Genomic DNA, 13,415 nt, shown 5'->3' with positions numbered 1-13,415 from the left:
GCGAGATATTGGCCGGATGACGATTTCCGAGCGACGTAATTACGATAATGCCCCCCATTTTCACCCTCCCCAATGGGTCCCGCTGTTTGTTTTCGGGAATGAAACGACAGGTTCGATTAGGACTAGGCTCACAATTCAAAACCCAATAAACTTGGACCTTTGACCTCTCCAGCATGGTCAATTTAGATCGAGTTTGGTCAACGAAACAACGAATTGGACTCTGCTTGTTCTGTAATGATGGGTGATTTGGGCAAAGAGAAATTGGGCTAATCAGTCCTTTCCTTGAGAAAGTTTCTGGTCAAGATTTGAGTTCAGCTTGGCCCAAAAAAAATAAAATTAAATTAAAAAACTTTAAAATTTATTAACAAAAATATTTACTAAGTTTAATAAAAGTCTTTTAACTCTAATACAAAACATCCTCATATTCATTAAAATTATAATATTATAATAATACTCAATTTGAAACTTGTTTACTTGCCGGAGACTCATAAGAGTTTCATACATTGGGCCCGCAAGATCCTAGAGGCTGAAGGGATTTAGGCATGGGCTAATGGGCCTCTCTCTCTCTGTTGCTGACATGGCAACCAACCATTGGTTGTTGGAACCGCTGCGCTGTAAAGCAGACGAACCCTTCCACCTCTCAATGGCAAGGAATCGAGGATCCCGGCCGTGGACAAACTAGCCGCGACTCAACGCGAACAACTGGAGTCTTCCTGGAGTCAAACCCCAAAATAGACTTCAAGGAGCTTGTCGACTGCGCCAAAAGCACGAAACTCTGTCGGTCCCCCTCTCCGGCCGGCTTCAATAGTCTGGAAATGGAAGAAAATAGAGAAGGGCGCTTGTCAAGTCCGGTTGCGGTGATTGCCTGCGTAGCCATGACCTTCTTCTATGTTACGATACTCTACGCTCCAACCTTGATCCTCCGTCTTCCGCCTCCGTCTTCCTTCAAGAATTTCATGATCCGACGGTTCGTATGCGCCGTTATTTCTTCTATTGTCTCTGTTATCGTCTCCGCGCTTATCCTCCCTGTAAGCCACCCCTTTCCGTACGTCACTTTCCGCTACTAGCTTCGTTAATTTAGTGTGCTGTCTGCTGACAGCTTGAGTCTTTTCGTGAAGTTTATTGCATTTCTAGGTTCCTTAAGGTTCGGATTTTATGTGATTATCTCTTTGTGATCCGAGCATGCTTCAATCTTGAATTCTACGATGTCTTCCGAATTTTTTTATAAATTTATCTTTACTTGAGTGAACATTTCCAGACGAATTAACATATACTGCATTCTGTTCTAGGTCTTTTCTGCTGATAAAAATATATGCCCACGTTAAAGTTTCAGTAGTTTATCTTATTTCTTCTCCTCCTCCCATCTCTTCTTTACCGGAGTAACTGATCTTGATTTCAACCTGATTGGTAATTCTAGATAAGAACCATGGAGGCATCTCAATTACTTGGCGTCTATGGCGTCCGAGGGGACCACATCGTAAGTTTTATGATTTGTATACATAACTACAGGACTTTTACGTTTACTTTGTATTCTTAGTGGTAGGAGAAAGTCCTTGTTTGCACATGGTAATTATCAATTAAAATTCTTGTATGGTATGCAGATTGGAAACGGTGATTGTCTGACTGATTGCTGAAATGCAATTTTATGTATGAAACAGTGGCAAGCAGTGGCGTTTCCTCTTTCCTTGACTGCACTTATGTACGCTGGATCTTTGATCTTGAAGTTTATCTTTCTGGTGAATTCATGGAAGGAGCACATAAGTCTTGGGGGAGGTTTGTTTGATTATATTAAAGATGCTATCAAAATGTTTCCTCAGCGGACCATGTCAGTTGCTTCCAATGTTTTATCTTGGCGTAATTATGTTGTGGTAAATGTTGCAACATTTTGTTTGTTAATCTCTTGATCGCTTTAAATAATTCTGAATTTTTTGCCTAGTCATTTGTGTTTTTTTTTTTAACCTTTGAGAGGAGTGAGGGTTTATGAACTTTCTCATTTGTTATAAAATGTCACTTTGTTTGTCTTGATTTTTTGGATGGATTGATGGAAATCAAATTACCTTCTACTGCATCACATGTTGATATGGTGTATGAACAGGCACCAATAACTGAGGAGTTGGTGTTTAGAGCATGTATGATACCTATACTTCTCTGTGGAGGATTCAGAATATACACTGCAATCTTTTCGTGCCCTGTATTCTTTAGCTTGGGTAAGTTGACACTCACTGGCAATACCTTATTAGCATTTTCTAGACCAACGCAGGAATATGTTTGTGAGGCAACTGAATTAGTTTCCTTCATCTGAAACCTGATTCCTAGTTTTCTTACAATCAGAATAGTTTAATGTTGGTCTGAAGCAAGCATTTGTTTTCATTATGAGCCATCTGTAGGCATAATTTGTTCCCTTCGTTAGTATTTTAACACTTGACTTTTGTTGGTGCCGATTTGCCTTATGTATCATGTTTCTTAGATTTTAGTGCTTATCTCCTATACCTTTCTCTTAATTACCACAATTCTTAAAGGAAATGGTAATCATGGTTCTGAAGGAAGTTCATCTTATGCTAAATACTATCATTTTTTATTCCGACAGGAAATATTTACTTTTCGTGACAGTAGCACCCATTTAATAAGAGTTATTGCATTTACTACTTTTCAACTATGCATTTTGTAATTGGGAAAGAAGATTATAGTCTTACGATGTATTTTCTCTTTCTCAGCACATTTAAACCATTTTATGGAGGTGTATACCCGGCAAAACTTTAGCTTGTTGAAGGCCACACTTGTTGTTGGTATGGGCTCTTTTTTACCATATGTGCTAAAAGTATGCAACTGTTGTAACTCTAAAAGATTGCCAACTATAATTACATTACTACTTATTTGTCATGTTCACTTTTTAATTTTTCTTTTCTCTTTTTACTAGCTTTGTTATTGACAATTATTGGGTATTTGTCTTGAAAGGAAATTTGTACATATTCCAGATACACATTTTTGTTCTTAAGCAAGTTGTACTATGTATGTTTGTCAGGTCTCCAGCTTGGCTACACTATCGTTTTTGGTTGGTATGCTTCGTTTCTCTTTATTCGTACAGGTCAGTGATTGATTCTGATAGGTTTTCTGATGACTAGATTACTCTTTTCCATATTATTTGTGATCCATTATTTTCAAAGACAAAAAAAGAAAAGTATCTGTGATCCCCTATTTGATGCCAAGATGACTTTGAGATTCGCATGCATATTTTAGGTTCTCACACTCAGTTCTATGTAAATGTGGTAAACTTTTGGATCACATGAGATTATAGTTTGTTCTGTTGGAGACAAAGTTATAGTTAGTTAACTATGCAGTTTATCTTAACTTATTACAAACTCCATCAAGAATTCAGGAGATCGTATAAGCTGTCAAACCAATTTATGAGGTTGAAAGTTTAAATCATCAATGCTTATGTGCGAACAAATGTCCAATAAATTATACATGGGACTCTAACTATAGGAACTTTAGGTGCTAAATAAATTACTAGATATGAATTGTGAATATTGCAATTCATTCTGATACCAAAATCCGCAAATATATAGGAACTCTTCTTCCGGAAGATAATAGAAATGGTCTCTTTGATGGTAGCTGGAACTGTTATATATTAACTGATGAAATTTACGAGTAGTTGATTGATCTGGATAAGTTGAAAATGTGCCTTCTTCTAAAAGAGGTGCACGTTTCTTTTGAGCTTGTAGTGGTTTGCCCTGTGTTGCATTTGTAATGGTACAGCTTTTTCTTCCTCGGGTTAGTTTTGCTTTTGAAGTGTATCTTTGCTCAATATATATTATCTATTATTTGCAGGACATCTTGTTGCTCCTTTAGTTGCTCATATCTTTTGCAATTTTATGGGATTGCCTGTGCTGTTTGCACCAAAAAGAGGTATGCAACTGAAGCTGCAAGTGACACTATTATTAAGGTGCATTATTTGAGCATAAAAATATTAGCTTGCTGGAAATTGGTTGTTTTAGTCACTCACATTTCAATATCTCCATCTCTTGTTTCTTTTGATACTACCTTTAAATTGATCTCTTCCCAAGTTGCAAACGAAATTAGTTAGTATTTTTGTAACCTCGAGCCTACGATATTTACACATTAATATCTTGAGCCATTATATTATAGTTTTTAGAAACTACTATCCTTTAAATATTAATTTTACAGGTTAAAGAACTAATGCTAATACTCAATATTGTGAGCTAGTTTACTGTAACAGTCTCCTTAATTTTTGACTTGAAGCGTGGCTGGTGATTCCGTTGGAAAAACTTGTTCACTTTTCACTATTGTCAAATAGTTCCTACTTGTCATTTGCTTCAAGTTCTAGTGTTAAACCTTAAGTCTCCCACCGAATCCTCTTTAATGGCAAAACATGGCATTTTTCTTTTCACATAGAAGTTCATATTTCTCATTATATCTATGTCAGGACTAGTTACTGTGGCATTTATAGCTGGAATGGCGGCATTCCTGTGGCTTCTTTTTCCTGTAACACAGCCAGAGTTTTACAACAACAGAACACATGATTGCCAATGTTGGAAAGGATATTGTTCATGGAACTGATTCCCTAAATCTTTGAAATGATTACAACCGTGAGTACCTATATGATTCTTCTCCCCATTTTTTTAGTAATTAGCATAATAGTGTAGTAATGTGGTGACATTGTGAAGTAATAAGTACTTACACCACCATGTTAATTCATTATTAGACAGAGGGACCGTAGATTTTCCTCAGGATTTGCTTTTGTGACCTAGCAAACTAGAAGAAAATTAAGATGGAAAATGTGAAGGAAATTAGTTCTCCGGGCAAGTAATTCTCTGTACCTTTTCTGATGGTTTTGATCTCTCTACTTCTTTCTCATGTATAGCTTGTTGGTGTTTTCACTAGTTGTTTTTTACATGTGAACACGAGAGTTGAACTCTTAACCCTGCCTTCAATCGATTGTGAACGCATGAGAATGAACCCTAGGCGGTCCGTACTCATTTTTAATTGATTGTGTCATTTATGTACAAATAAGTCATTTTCAAAAAAACAAAATTTTTGAATGAACTAAGTCAACTCTATTATTAACAAGGTACCCAAGTAAGAAACTGAATCTTGGATTATACATTGTTACTCTATTTATATTAGTCAATTTTAGTATAAGATGGGACTGACCTGTGCTTAGATCCACACTAAGCATCACAAACACATGGGGCATATGAGTGTATGCATGGTAGATTTGGTCATTTCTTCCAAGTTTTTTGGGTTATCCATTCAATTCTATGATTGAACTTAGGCTCAAGGGTGTACTCTTAATGTTTGCATGCTTAGCAAGACAATTTTGTTGGTGTAATGAAACTTAAAAAGTTCGTAAGTGAATAAAGATAAAACAAACAAGTGAAATGAAACAGATAAAATAAATATTAAATATATATTTTATTTTGGGTTCGGTTTCTTCTTGTTTCTATTTGTAAATGCAAAAATAAAAATTTGTGTCCAATAAGTTGTGTCAGTATGCAATGTAATTACTTGCGTTTAAATTTTCTACAGTAAGATAATGAAATTTTTTATATTTTTAGAGAATCTGAATGTAGTCACATTTCGAAAGAATTTAAAGGATAAATTTATAATCAAATATTTTGTTTTGATTATTTAACTTTATTTTTTTAAAAAAAAAAAATAAGCTATTTATTTAAACTGAGTTAAAAAAATTTAAAATTCGAACAATCTGCTTAATCTAAATGTTCAATATATATATTCTATTTTATGTTATATACCTATAATACCTATAATGTATGCATACATATATATGTATGCGATTATCTATATAATTATATATGCATATCAAATAAGAAAAACATATAGCGGGAATAATAAAATGAGTAATTCATATAATAAATTAAGATAATTTAACTAGTGAGCTGTTAAAAAGGTTGCACTGCTTAAGTCGGTTGTTAATGGATTCGATTTTTATATCCATTTAGTTTTGAATAAATCTAGAGTTTGTGTGGAATTTGTTTGTAAATTAAATTCACGATAAAATACATGTGAAATCTAAACAATACATTTTAAATTTGATAAAATTTTAAATATATTGTTTTAATTTCTATATTAAATTTTAAATGCTCAGTTTTTATTGATTTATTCTTTAACTATCTTATTACTAAAATAAATTTAGATTTGCACATTAATTTCAAAAAAAATAAATAAATAATCCTTATTTCAATATCACATTATAATTTTATTATATATAGTTCGACAATTTTAAGATAAAGTATTGTTATTTGTTTCTTCACAATTTATTATTTTGAAATGTTGCAAAAATGTGTTACTTTACTGAACAACATAAATTTTTTATTAACGTTATCTCACATTGAAGGTTTTTTTTTTTAATCATCGAAGATAGATGAAAAAATAGTATGATTTATAGAATTTTAATATCTTATGGAGTATAATGTATATTACAAATTGGAGTATCACTGACAAAATATGTTCTTTAAAATCAACACACTTTGTGCACTAACTAAAACAAACTATACTTGAGAGTTGAGGTGGTAAATTTATTTCATCAATATATAATTAGACAAAATTAATAAATTTTAACAAGGTCGTTGTAGTATAGTGGTGAGTATTCCCGCCTGTCACGCGGGTGACCCGGGTTCGATCCCCGGCAACGGCGTCATTTATATTTTTTGTTTGGCACTAAAAAAAATCCCTCTTTTCCCGCGTTCATCCCGAATTTCTTTTCTGAGAGTTTTTTTCCCCCTCCCTTTCTTCGTTCTAAAGCATGGAACGACATGATAACTAATAAAATTCTTGTCTTCGATTTCGAATCCAAATGAAGAATTCTGAGAGAGTTCCTTACTAACTTTGTCCATTTTGAACTTCACTGAGGAATCGAAGTGACTTCTGCAACATATCAGGTGGTGCTCTTGTTTTAATTGCACGAAGATTCGTTCGTTTTAGACAATTTCTACATTCACGTAGGCAATAGAGTTATTATTGTTTGAGAATTTAGTATTGAAGACTCAACATTCCAGTTTCAATTTATAAGTTTTACCGATAAAAAATTTTTACTCGGTTTCATAGGTTTCGCCTTCGATTAAGTATTATTTTATACAATTTCTACATTCACGTAGGCAATAGAGTTATTATTGTTTGAGAATTTAGTATTGAAGACTCAACATTCCAGTTTTAATTTATAAGTTTTACCGATAAAAAATTTTTACTCGGTTTCATAGGTTTCGCCTTCGATTAAGTATTATTTTTCGCTTGATATACCGTGGAATAGCATTTAAAAGGGAACAGATTATTACACTTAACCAATGTATACTTTTCTTCCTCTATGATTTCTATTTCGGTAATACGTATCAAGTGTTGCTCTTGTTTTAATTGCACGAAGATTCGTTCGTTTTATACAGTTTCTACATTCACGTAGGCAATAGAGTTATTATTGTTTGAGAATTTAGTATTGAAGACTCAACATTCCAGTTTCAATTTATAAGTTTTACCGATAAAAAATTTTTACTCGGTTTCATAGGTTTCGCCTTCGATTAAGTATTATTTTTCGTTTGATATACCGTGGAATAGCATTTAAAAGGGAACAGATTATTACACTTAACCAATGTATACCTTTCTTCCTCTATGATTTCTATTTCGGTAATACGTGTTAATGTAATTCATTTTCTCAATTTTAACTAGGATGGACGCTTTAAAATCATTACAAATCATTGGAGCTGGAATCAATCTACATGGTTCTTCATGGATTATGGTAGAATACTTGCTCTTGATTGATTGATTGATATAGGAATTATTTCGAAACTGTTTCCCTCCGTATTCCTTGAGAGGAATCGGCTCTTCTTGCATCTATTACAGTGTTTCTTAGAATTCACGAGTAATATTTTGGTCCAACAGTCAGTTTAATACGAGCGTATGTATTCTGTATTGTGTATTTGATTTTCTTTTAGAAGTCTTACATTTTTGTATTCGTGAATTAGTTTTAGTATATACTGTATCTCGTCCTGTAAATACAAGGCATTGATTTTTGTTCCTTCCATTTTGCAGGACCAATGGAAATCAGAGATTTCTTAGCATGGAGTATCATATTCTCCACCTTGAGATCTCAGTGGTGTTGCTGCTAAGTAGCAGGTAATATTCCCGTTCTTCTAATGCATGAATATGCAATTGTGATATATGCACGTAAGATAAATATCTGAAAAGATGTGAAACCTTATCATAAGATCTGTGGATACTTATAGCTCATGCAAAGGACTTCGGAATTTTATCGTATATTGCCGATTAATTGTCAGTGTGTCACCTCAGATCTCATACTCTTAATAGGAAAAGTAACCGTATATCCGTGATCTAATCATATGAAAGTTACAATCACTAGTGAATTAACTCATACCTTCAATTTTCTTCTTTACCTTCTCGGTGCCTCAATAATGAAGTATAAACATGCTCCAAATGAGACAGTGTACCATGTCGAATAAAGGCCTGCCAAAATTCATATTCAGCGAAGTCAGATCTTCAAAACAAAAAAGAATCAGAAAAGAGGTTCACTTAATTTGATCATTCTCCTCGCTCGATAGAGAATCAAGAAAAGAAAAATAAAACAGAGAGATAGAGAGAAGGAAAATCTTTAGTTGCGTACTCTTTTCGTCTGCTTTGGGACTGAGGACTGTCGTCAGCTAATCCTCTACTGGGTCTTCTAAGGAGATACGAGTAATCATACTTTGAACCTCCTCTAAGTTTCTAAGTTGACTTGCTGACTTGTTGATGATGGTTTTGGTGGCTTCAGAGATCTCAGAGATTCAGTTTATTGAGTTTTCTCGAAAGCATTTGAGTTTGACAAGACATTCTTTATATTTTCTGATACATGTTTGATGGTCAACCACCATATTCCATGAAGCTGCGCCATTGTCCCGTTGTTCATGAGTTGATATTATGGTTTTGCCACATTTTCAAACTCGATAAACTCTCACTGATTTCCTCTTCTGAATCTTTGGTGACGTTACCTTTGATTAGATCCTGTCTCTCTTTCCAGACGGAATCCAATGAAATGCCTTTTTTTGATCTCGTACAATTTTCGGAAACTTTTTATCTGAAAGAGAAAAAAAAAAAGAAGCGGGTTTCATACCAAAATGCCGTTGTGCTAATAGTGCTGACCTGCTGGGCAACACAACTGGTTCACCGGTGCTCCATTGTGTAAAACAAACAGATAGTTCACTTGTTGGCTCGTGGACAGAATCATGCCACTCGGCTCTTTATCTGTGCCATTAGATACTTCCATACCTGTTTTTTTGTCCACATATACACATTGGTTTAGCTGCAGTAACAGTAAGTTACCCTATTCAAGGAAGGGTACATGAATCAATTATACTATTAAAAACTTTCAAACAGTCCCATGAATTTTAGGAGCAAATGCTAAGTGATTCTTTATATAGAAGTATATAAGATCTGTTTTTTGCTTACTGCTATTTTCTTATCTTTTAGATTTTGCAATTTCAGAGCATAATTCATGTGAACTGAAGCATTATGGTATATGTGGGAGTACGAACATATTGTGTGGACGTTTTTTATTTGTTGGTAGTAGGTGCCATGTATTATATCTTTGAAGAAAGTTCCGATGTGAGTAGTTTGTAAGTAGTTTCAACAAAATTACAGGGGACAACTAAAAATATATAATATAATATTATATTCCTTTCTAACAGACACCCAGGTACATCCATCTTTCTAGTTCAGAAATTCATATCCTAACCCCCCTAGAAAAGAAGATATGATAAACATAGAAGTAGAAATTAAAGTAACCCTGGTGAAGAAATACATTACTGTCCTATGTAACTGAAACTGGAGCTACTACCACTAATTGACTCTGGTTTTACACAAAAAAGGTGAAGGGTCTAAGTGGGGTCATGATACTTGAATATGTATTCAAGAATATCAGGGTTTGCTAGAATTAGAAGGATTCGCGTTGGAACTAGAACAGAGGTTAAGATCAGGAAGAGTGCTTGGTTGATTTCCCTTTGAGTTTCCCTTTGAGAGTTTCTGTTTGAGCTCTGATAGCAGGGCCTGATTCTCCTGGTTGAGAAGCTGTGCTTTCTTCCTTAGCCTCTCATTCTCCTTCATTATGTAACAATTTTGCAGATACAGCTTTGAGTTCAGCCTATCCATGATGACTATGAAAAACCTTTCCGACTTCCAGTTATGCCCCTGAAAATAAAAAAGACAAAACAGCATCAGAAACAGTTATTTTATTACCAAATAAATCATCATATAGCTACTTCAAAACATCTTAGGTCCTTCCAAAAACATTATATTTAGCATACATGATCTACATATAAATATCTAATAAAACGTACGCTACATACAAAAAGAAGGAATACTTTAAAATGATACCCAGAATATCTATGACAATACATGCATAAAGAAGAAAAACAAAATGGTGGATACTGATATCTACGTAGAAGTCAAATAAATTCGTATTATTATTTAAAGAAATTACACCTAAACTGCAGATACAAGAGGAAAGCACAGCCAGCCGAATTAGTTTAAAGGTCAAAAGCAACTTATAGATTATGCAACAAGTAATAATGTGCCTTCATGATTTCTCGCAACCTTGTCCTCTCCCTTGATAGAATACAATTATGATAGTTGATACTAGAAACTACTAACAAAGAAGAACAAGATAATTTAAAAACCAAGAACTATTTAATTCCTTTAGGACCACCCCAGCATTCAAATGCTGCAATGTTTGTATGTAAAAAAGATAAAAGAGAGGAGACAGAGTTGGAACAAGAGATGTCAACATCTGCACTCATTAAAAATTGGCCTCTTTACTTTGCCCATACCTGAAAGAAAAAGGATAAAAGTTCTGAAGACAATAAACTACAGATTGAAGACTGAACTTCTTTGAGTCATACATTTACCTATAAATATGTGCGTATGCTTGTATCCACATACCTAAAGAGATAAGGAACAATTCTAGCATTGTAACCTGATGTGCTAGGCGTGTATATTCGCACATATTATGTTAACATAAACCGAAAGTTGTGCAAGAGCCGAAAGAAGCAGGAAGAGAACAATCTGAACGATAGACAAAGACAAAAAGAAAAACAATTTATTAATAAACAAAGAAAAGAAATAGAAGTGTTGAAGAATCCGAGGAGAGAAACAATCAGCAACAACAGACATTCGTTCCTCAAAGTGAGGTGTGAACTAGACAAATGCAAACATATCCAAACTGTAGGCTTCTATTGCTGTCTTCACACAGGACAGGGCAATGCAAAAGGTGTGTATTGGAGAGAGAAAAAGACAATACATCTGAGAATCTAGGATTCTTTGTTACTCACAGAAAACAACCATTACCCACCATTGCAACTCCTTACAACACTCTACAACAATATTTACCCATGTATATATGTTTATTGCAAAGTCTACATTTGTTAGTGAAAACAAGGAGAACCTGAAGAAGATAACAAAACAGATGTGTGTGTGTGTGTGTGAGAGAGAGAGGGAGAGAGAGAGAGAGAGAGGTGGGGGCCTCACTCTCTTTATCTTTTCAAGAAAGATCACCTTTTCAAGGTGGTTGGTTAGGGAGCTTTGGCCGAGGAAGCTATCTATCTGGTTTCTAACAACTAGTTTGCAGTAGTGAAAAAAGAAACTCTCTGTAATGTGAGGGACAAAATGAACAAAGAGACGTGTAATATATAGAGCTAAAAGAGCAAGACTGTGAGAGATAAATAAAAGAAAGAAAGAAAGAAAGAAAGAAAGAGAAAGAGAGGCTTAAGAGTGTGAGGGGGGACATGCCTCTCTCCTCTGACACAACAATCATGCATGTGTAAGCATGGAAGGCGGCCGGTTAGAGGCGAGGATTTAATGTTATGGTTTTTGTATGATGATGGTGATGAAGGATATGGCGTCATGTGAATGATGATGGGTTGGTTTTTTTTTTAGTTTGATTTTTCTTCGTCTTGCAGTAATAAGGGCATTTTGGTCTAAAAAACTTACATTATGGATATTAGAGGGACAATTATGGTTTTTTCGGCTAGGGACTTCTAAAATGATGGAGAGCTAGGCCGTCCCCAAAGATTCGCAATGATGATTTGGATTGGTTCGAACCATCATCACCACCCCATACACCACACCCTCTTCTCTCCCTTACCTTCTTCGCCCACGGTCATCATCAATTCTCTTTTGTTTTACTTCTTCCCATTTTTACAATTTCTTTTTTTTTAAAAAAAAATATTTCTTCGTTATATTTTTCCTAATTAATTCCCAGTGTTTATTTCTCGGTTTGGCAACTGTCGGTAATCATCATTCTATAGCCGTATGCTTTCCATCTTGAAAAAATGGCGGTTTTGTATTACTGAGTTTTTGCATTTTTTTTTTTACCATTTCTTTGTTGCTCAATTGCTTCACTTTGTATATGTCACTGTTGTCAAACAATTATACCTATATAGCTGGTCACATCAGAATTAGGTCTATTCCTATCTTAGGGGTAAATTTTGAAAACTCATTTTTTTTCCCCCCCATTTTATTATCGATCTACCAAGTGCTTATGCATCGTGTGTTGTTTTTTGACTAGTTTATTATGTGGCAACATGAAATGACTGTAAAGTCCCCCTACAGCTTTGCACTGTAAGCACCATTGATGGTGTTTTGTTTTACGTTATTATAATCATAATGATCATGGGCAGTAGTAGTATCATAAGTTTCTTTTGAGCAAAATTTTTGCCATTTTTAGGGCGAGTGAGCTTGAAATAATAAAAGTGTAAGAAGGGGTTGTTCGGAGAGTTGGGCCACATTTTTCAACCACCCTTCCTCGTGGGTTATGAGTGCCGTAACGTGAAAAACATCATAGTTTGACAGGTTTTTCGGATGGGTCTATGGGCAAACTTGTCAATCCAGTCTTATTCCCCCCCCTCCCCTCGCGGACCTCGTTCATTTTGACTCTTCAATTTGGGCTTCTGCTTCCTTCATTCAATGTATTGTTATGGGTCTTCATTCCGTGGGCTACTTTCGATTGAAATTACCTTCTTAACCTTAACGGTTGATTTCTCTTTCCCTCACTTTTCAACTGCCTTTCTCTCCCTCTGCGCTTGAATTTGATGGTCAATTGTCAAAGAGGAAACTGAGAAAAATCAAAGTTTACTTGGCTTCGCGATGCGATGCGATGCATCCAATATATAATCCCAGTCCCTTTCTCTTTCCATTGTGTTTTTTTTTTTTTAATCGTTCTTTCTATTGTTATTATAACTGTCATCATTTCATTTCTCTGGCTAGTGTAACTTTTTGGGTCTCAATGAGGATGCTTAATTTAAATAATGCGAATACTAAAAGTTAGGAAAGATTTCGGGACACTTTGCCATGGCATAGTTAGTTTAGATTTAGCTCATCTCGTACATGCGACAAACACG

The 13,415-nt window shown here is 34.7% G+C and overlaps 2 protein-coding genes and 1 non-coding gene across 10 annotated transcripts; 2 read left to right on the top strand and 1 right to left on the bottom strand.

Annotated features, from left to right (window-relative positions):
- The first annotated feature begins 582 nt into the window (after positions 1–582).
- On the top strand, positions 583–4,847 carry FACE2 (farnesylated protein-converting enzyme 2). 2 transcript variants are annotated; one of them, XM_088209284.1, is made up of 9 exons: positions 583–1,028; positions 1,418–1,477; positions 1,659–1,868; positions 2,096–2,207; positions 2,715–2,786; positions 3,023–3,085; positions 3,829–3,906; positions 4,445–4,607; positions 4,724–4,847. In XM_088209284.1, the coding sequence occupies exons 1-8, from the start codon at positions 816–818 to the stop codon at positions 4,576–4,578; spliced, it is 942 nt and encodes a 313-aa protein (XP_088065410.1). In that variant the 5' UTR covers positions 583–815; the 3' UTR covers positions 4,579–4,607; positions 4,724–4,847. The 2 variants fall into 2 exon arrangements, with proteins under 2 accessions (XP_088065410.1, XP_088065411.1); XM_088209285.1 differs by having other exon boundaries at positions 825–1,045; positions 4,445–4,847.
- A 1,757-nt stretch (positions 4,848–6,604) lies between these two features.
- Positions 6,605–6,676, top strand: TRNAD-GUC (transfer RNA aspartic acid (anticodon GUC)). Its single transcript has one exon. It is a non-coding gene; the product is annotated as a tRNA-Asp (tRNA).
- A 3,001-nt stretch (positions 6,677–9,677) lies between these two features.
- Positions 9,678–11,730, bottom strand: ZPR3 (binding protein). Of its 7 annotated transcripts, XM_088209899.1 has the most exons (3): positions 11,572–11,730; positions 10,994–11,082; positions 9,678–10,209 (listed from the first exon to the last, which is right to left on the bottom strand). In XM_088209899.1, the coding sequence occupies exons 2-3, from the start codon at positions 11,021–11,023 to the stop codon at positions 9,940–9,942; spliced, it is 300 nt and encodes a 99-aa protein (XP_088066025.1). In that variant the 5' UTR covers positions 11,024–11,082; positions 11,572–11,730; the 3' UTR covers positions 9,678–9,939. The 7 variants fall into 7 exon arrangements, with proteins under 7 accessions (XP_088066025.1, XP_021908756.1, XP_088066030.1 ...); XM_022053064.2 differs by lacking the exon at positions 10,994–11,082 and having other exon boundaries at positions 11,572–11,726; XM_088209904.1 differs by lacking the exon at positions 10,994–11,082 and having other exon boundaries at positions 11,545–11,721.
- Positions 11,731–13,415: the final 1,685 nt, after the last annotated feature.

Source organism: Carica papaya, chromosome 8, assembly GCF_054855325.1.
Source record: "Carica papaya isolate Zhongbai chromosome 8, ASM5485532v1, whole genome shotgun sequence".
Lineage (NCBI taxonomy): Eukaryota > Viridiplantae > Streptophyta > Magnoliopsida > Brassicales > Caricaceae > Carica > Carica papaya.
The sequence above is the reverse complement of the archived record's forward strand: the minus strand, read 5'-3'. Positions and strand labels throughout refer to the sequence as shown.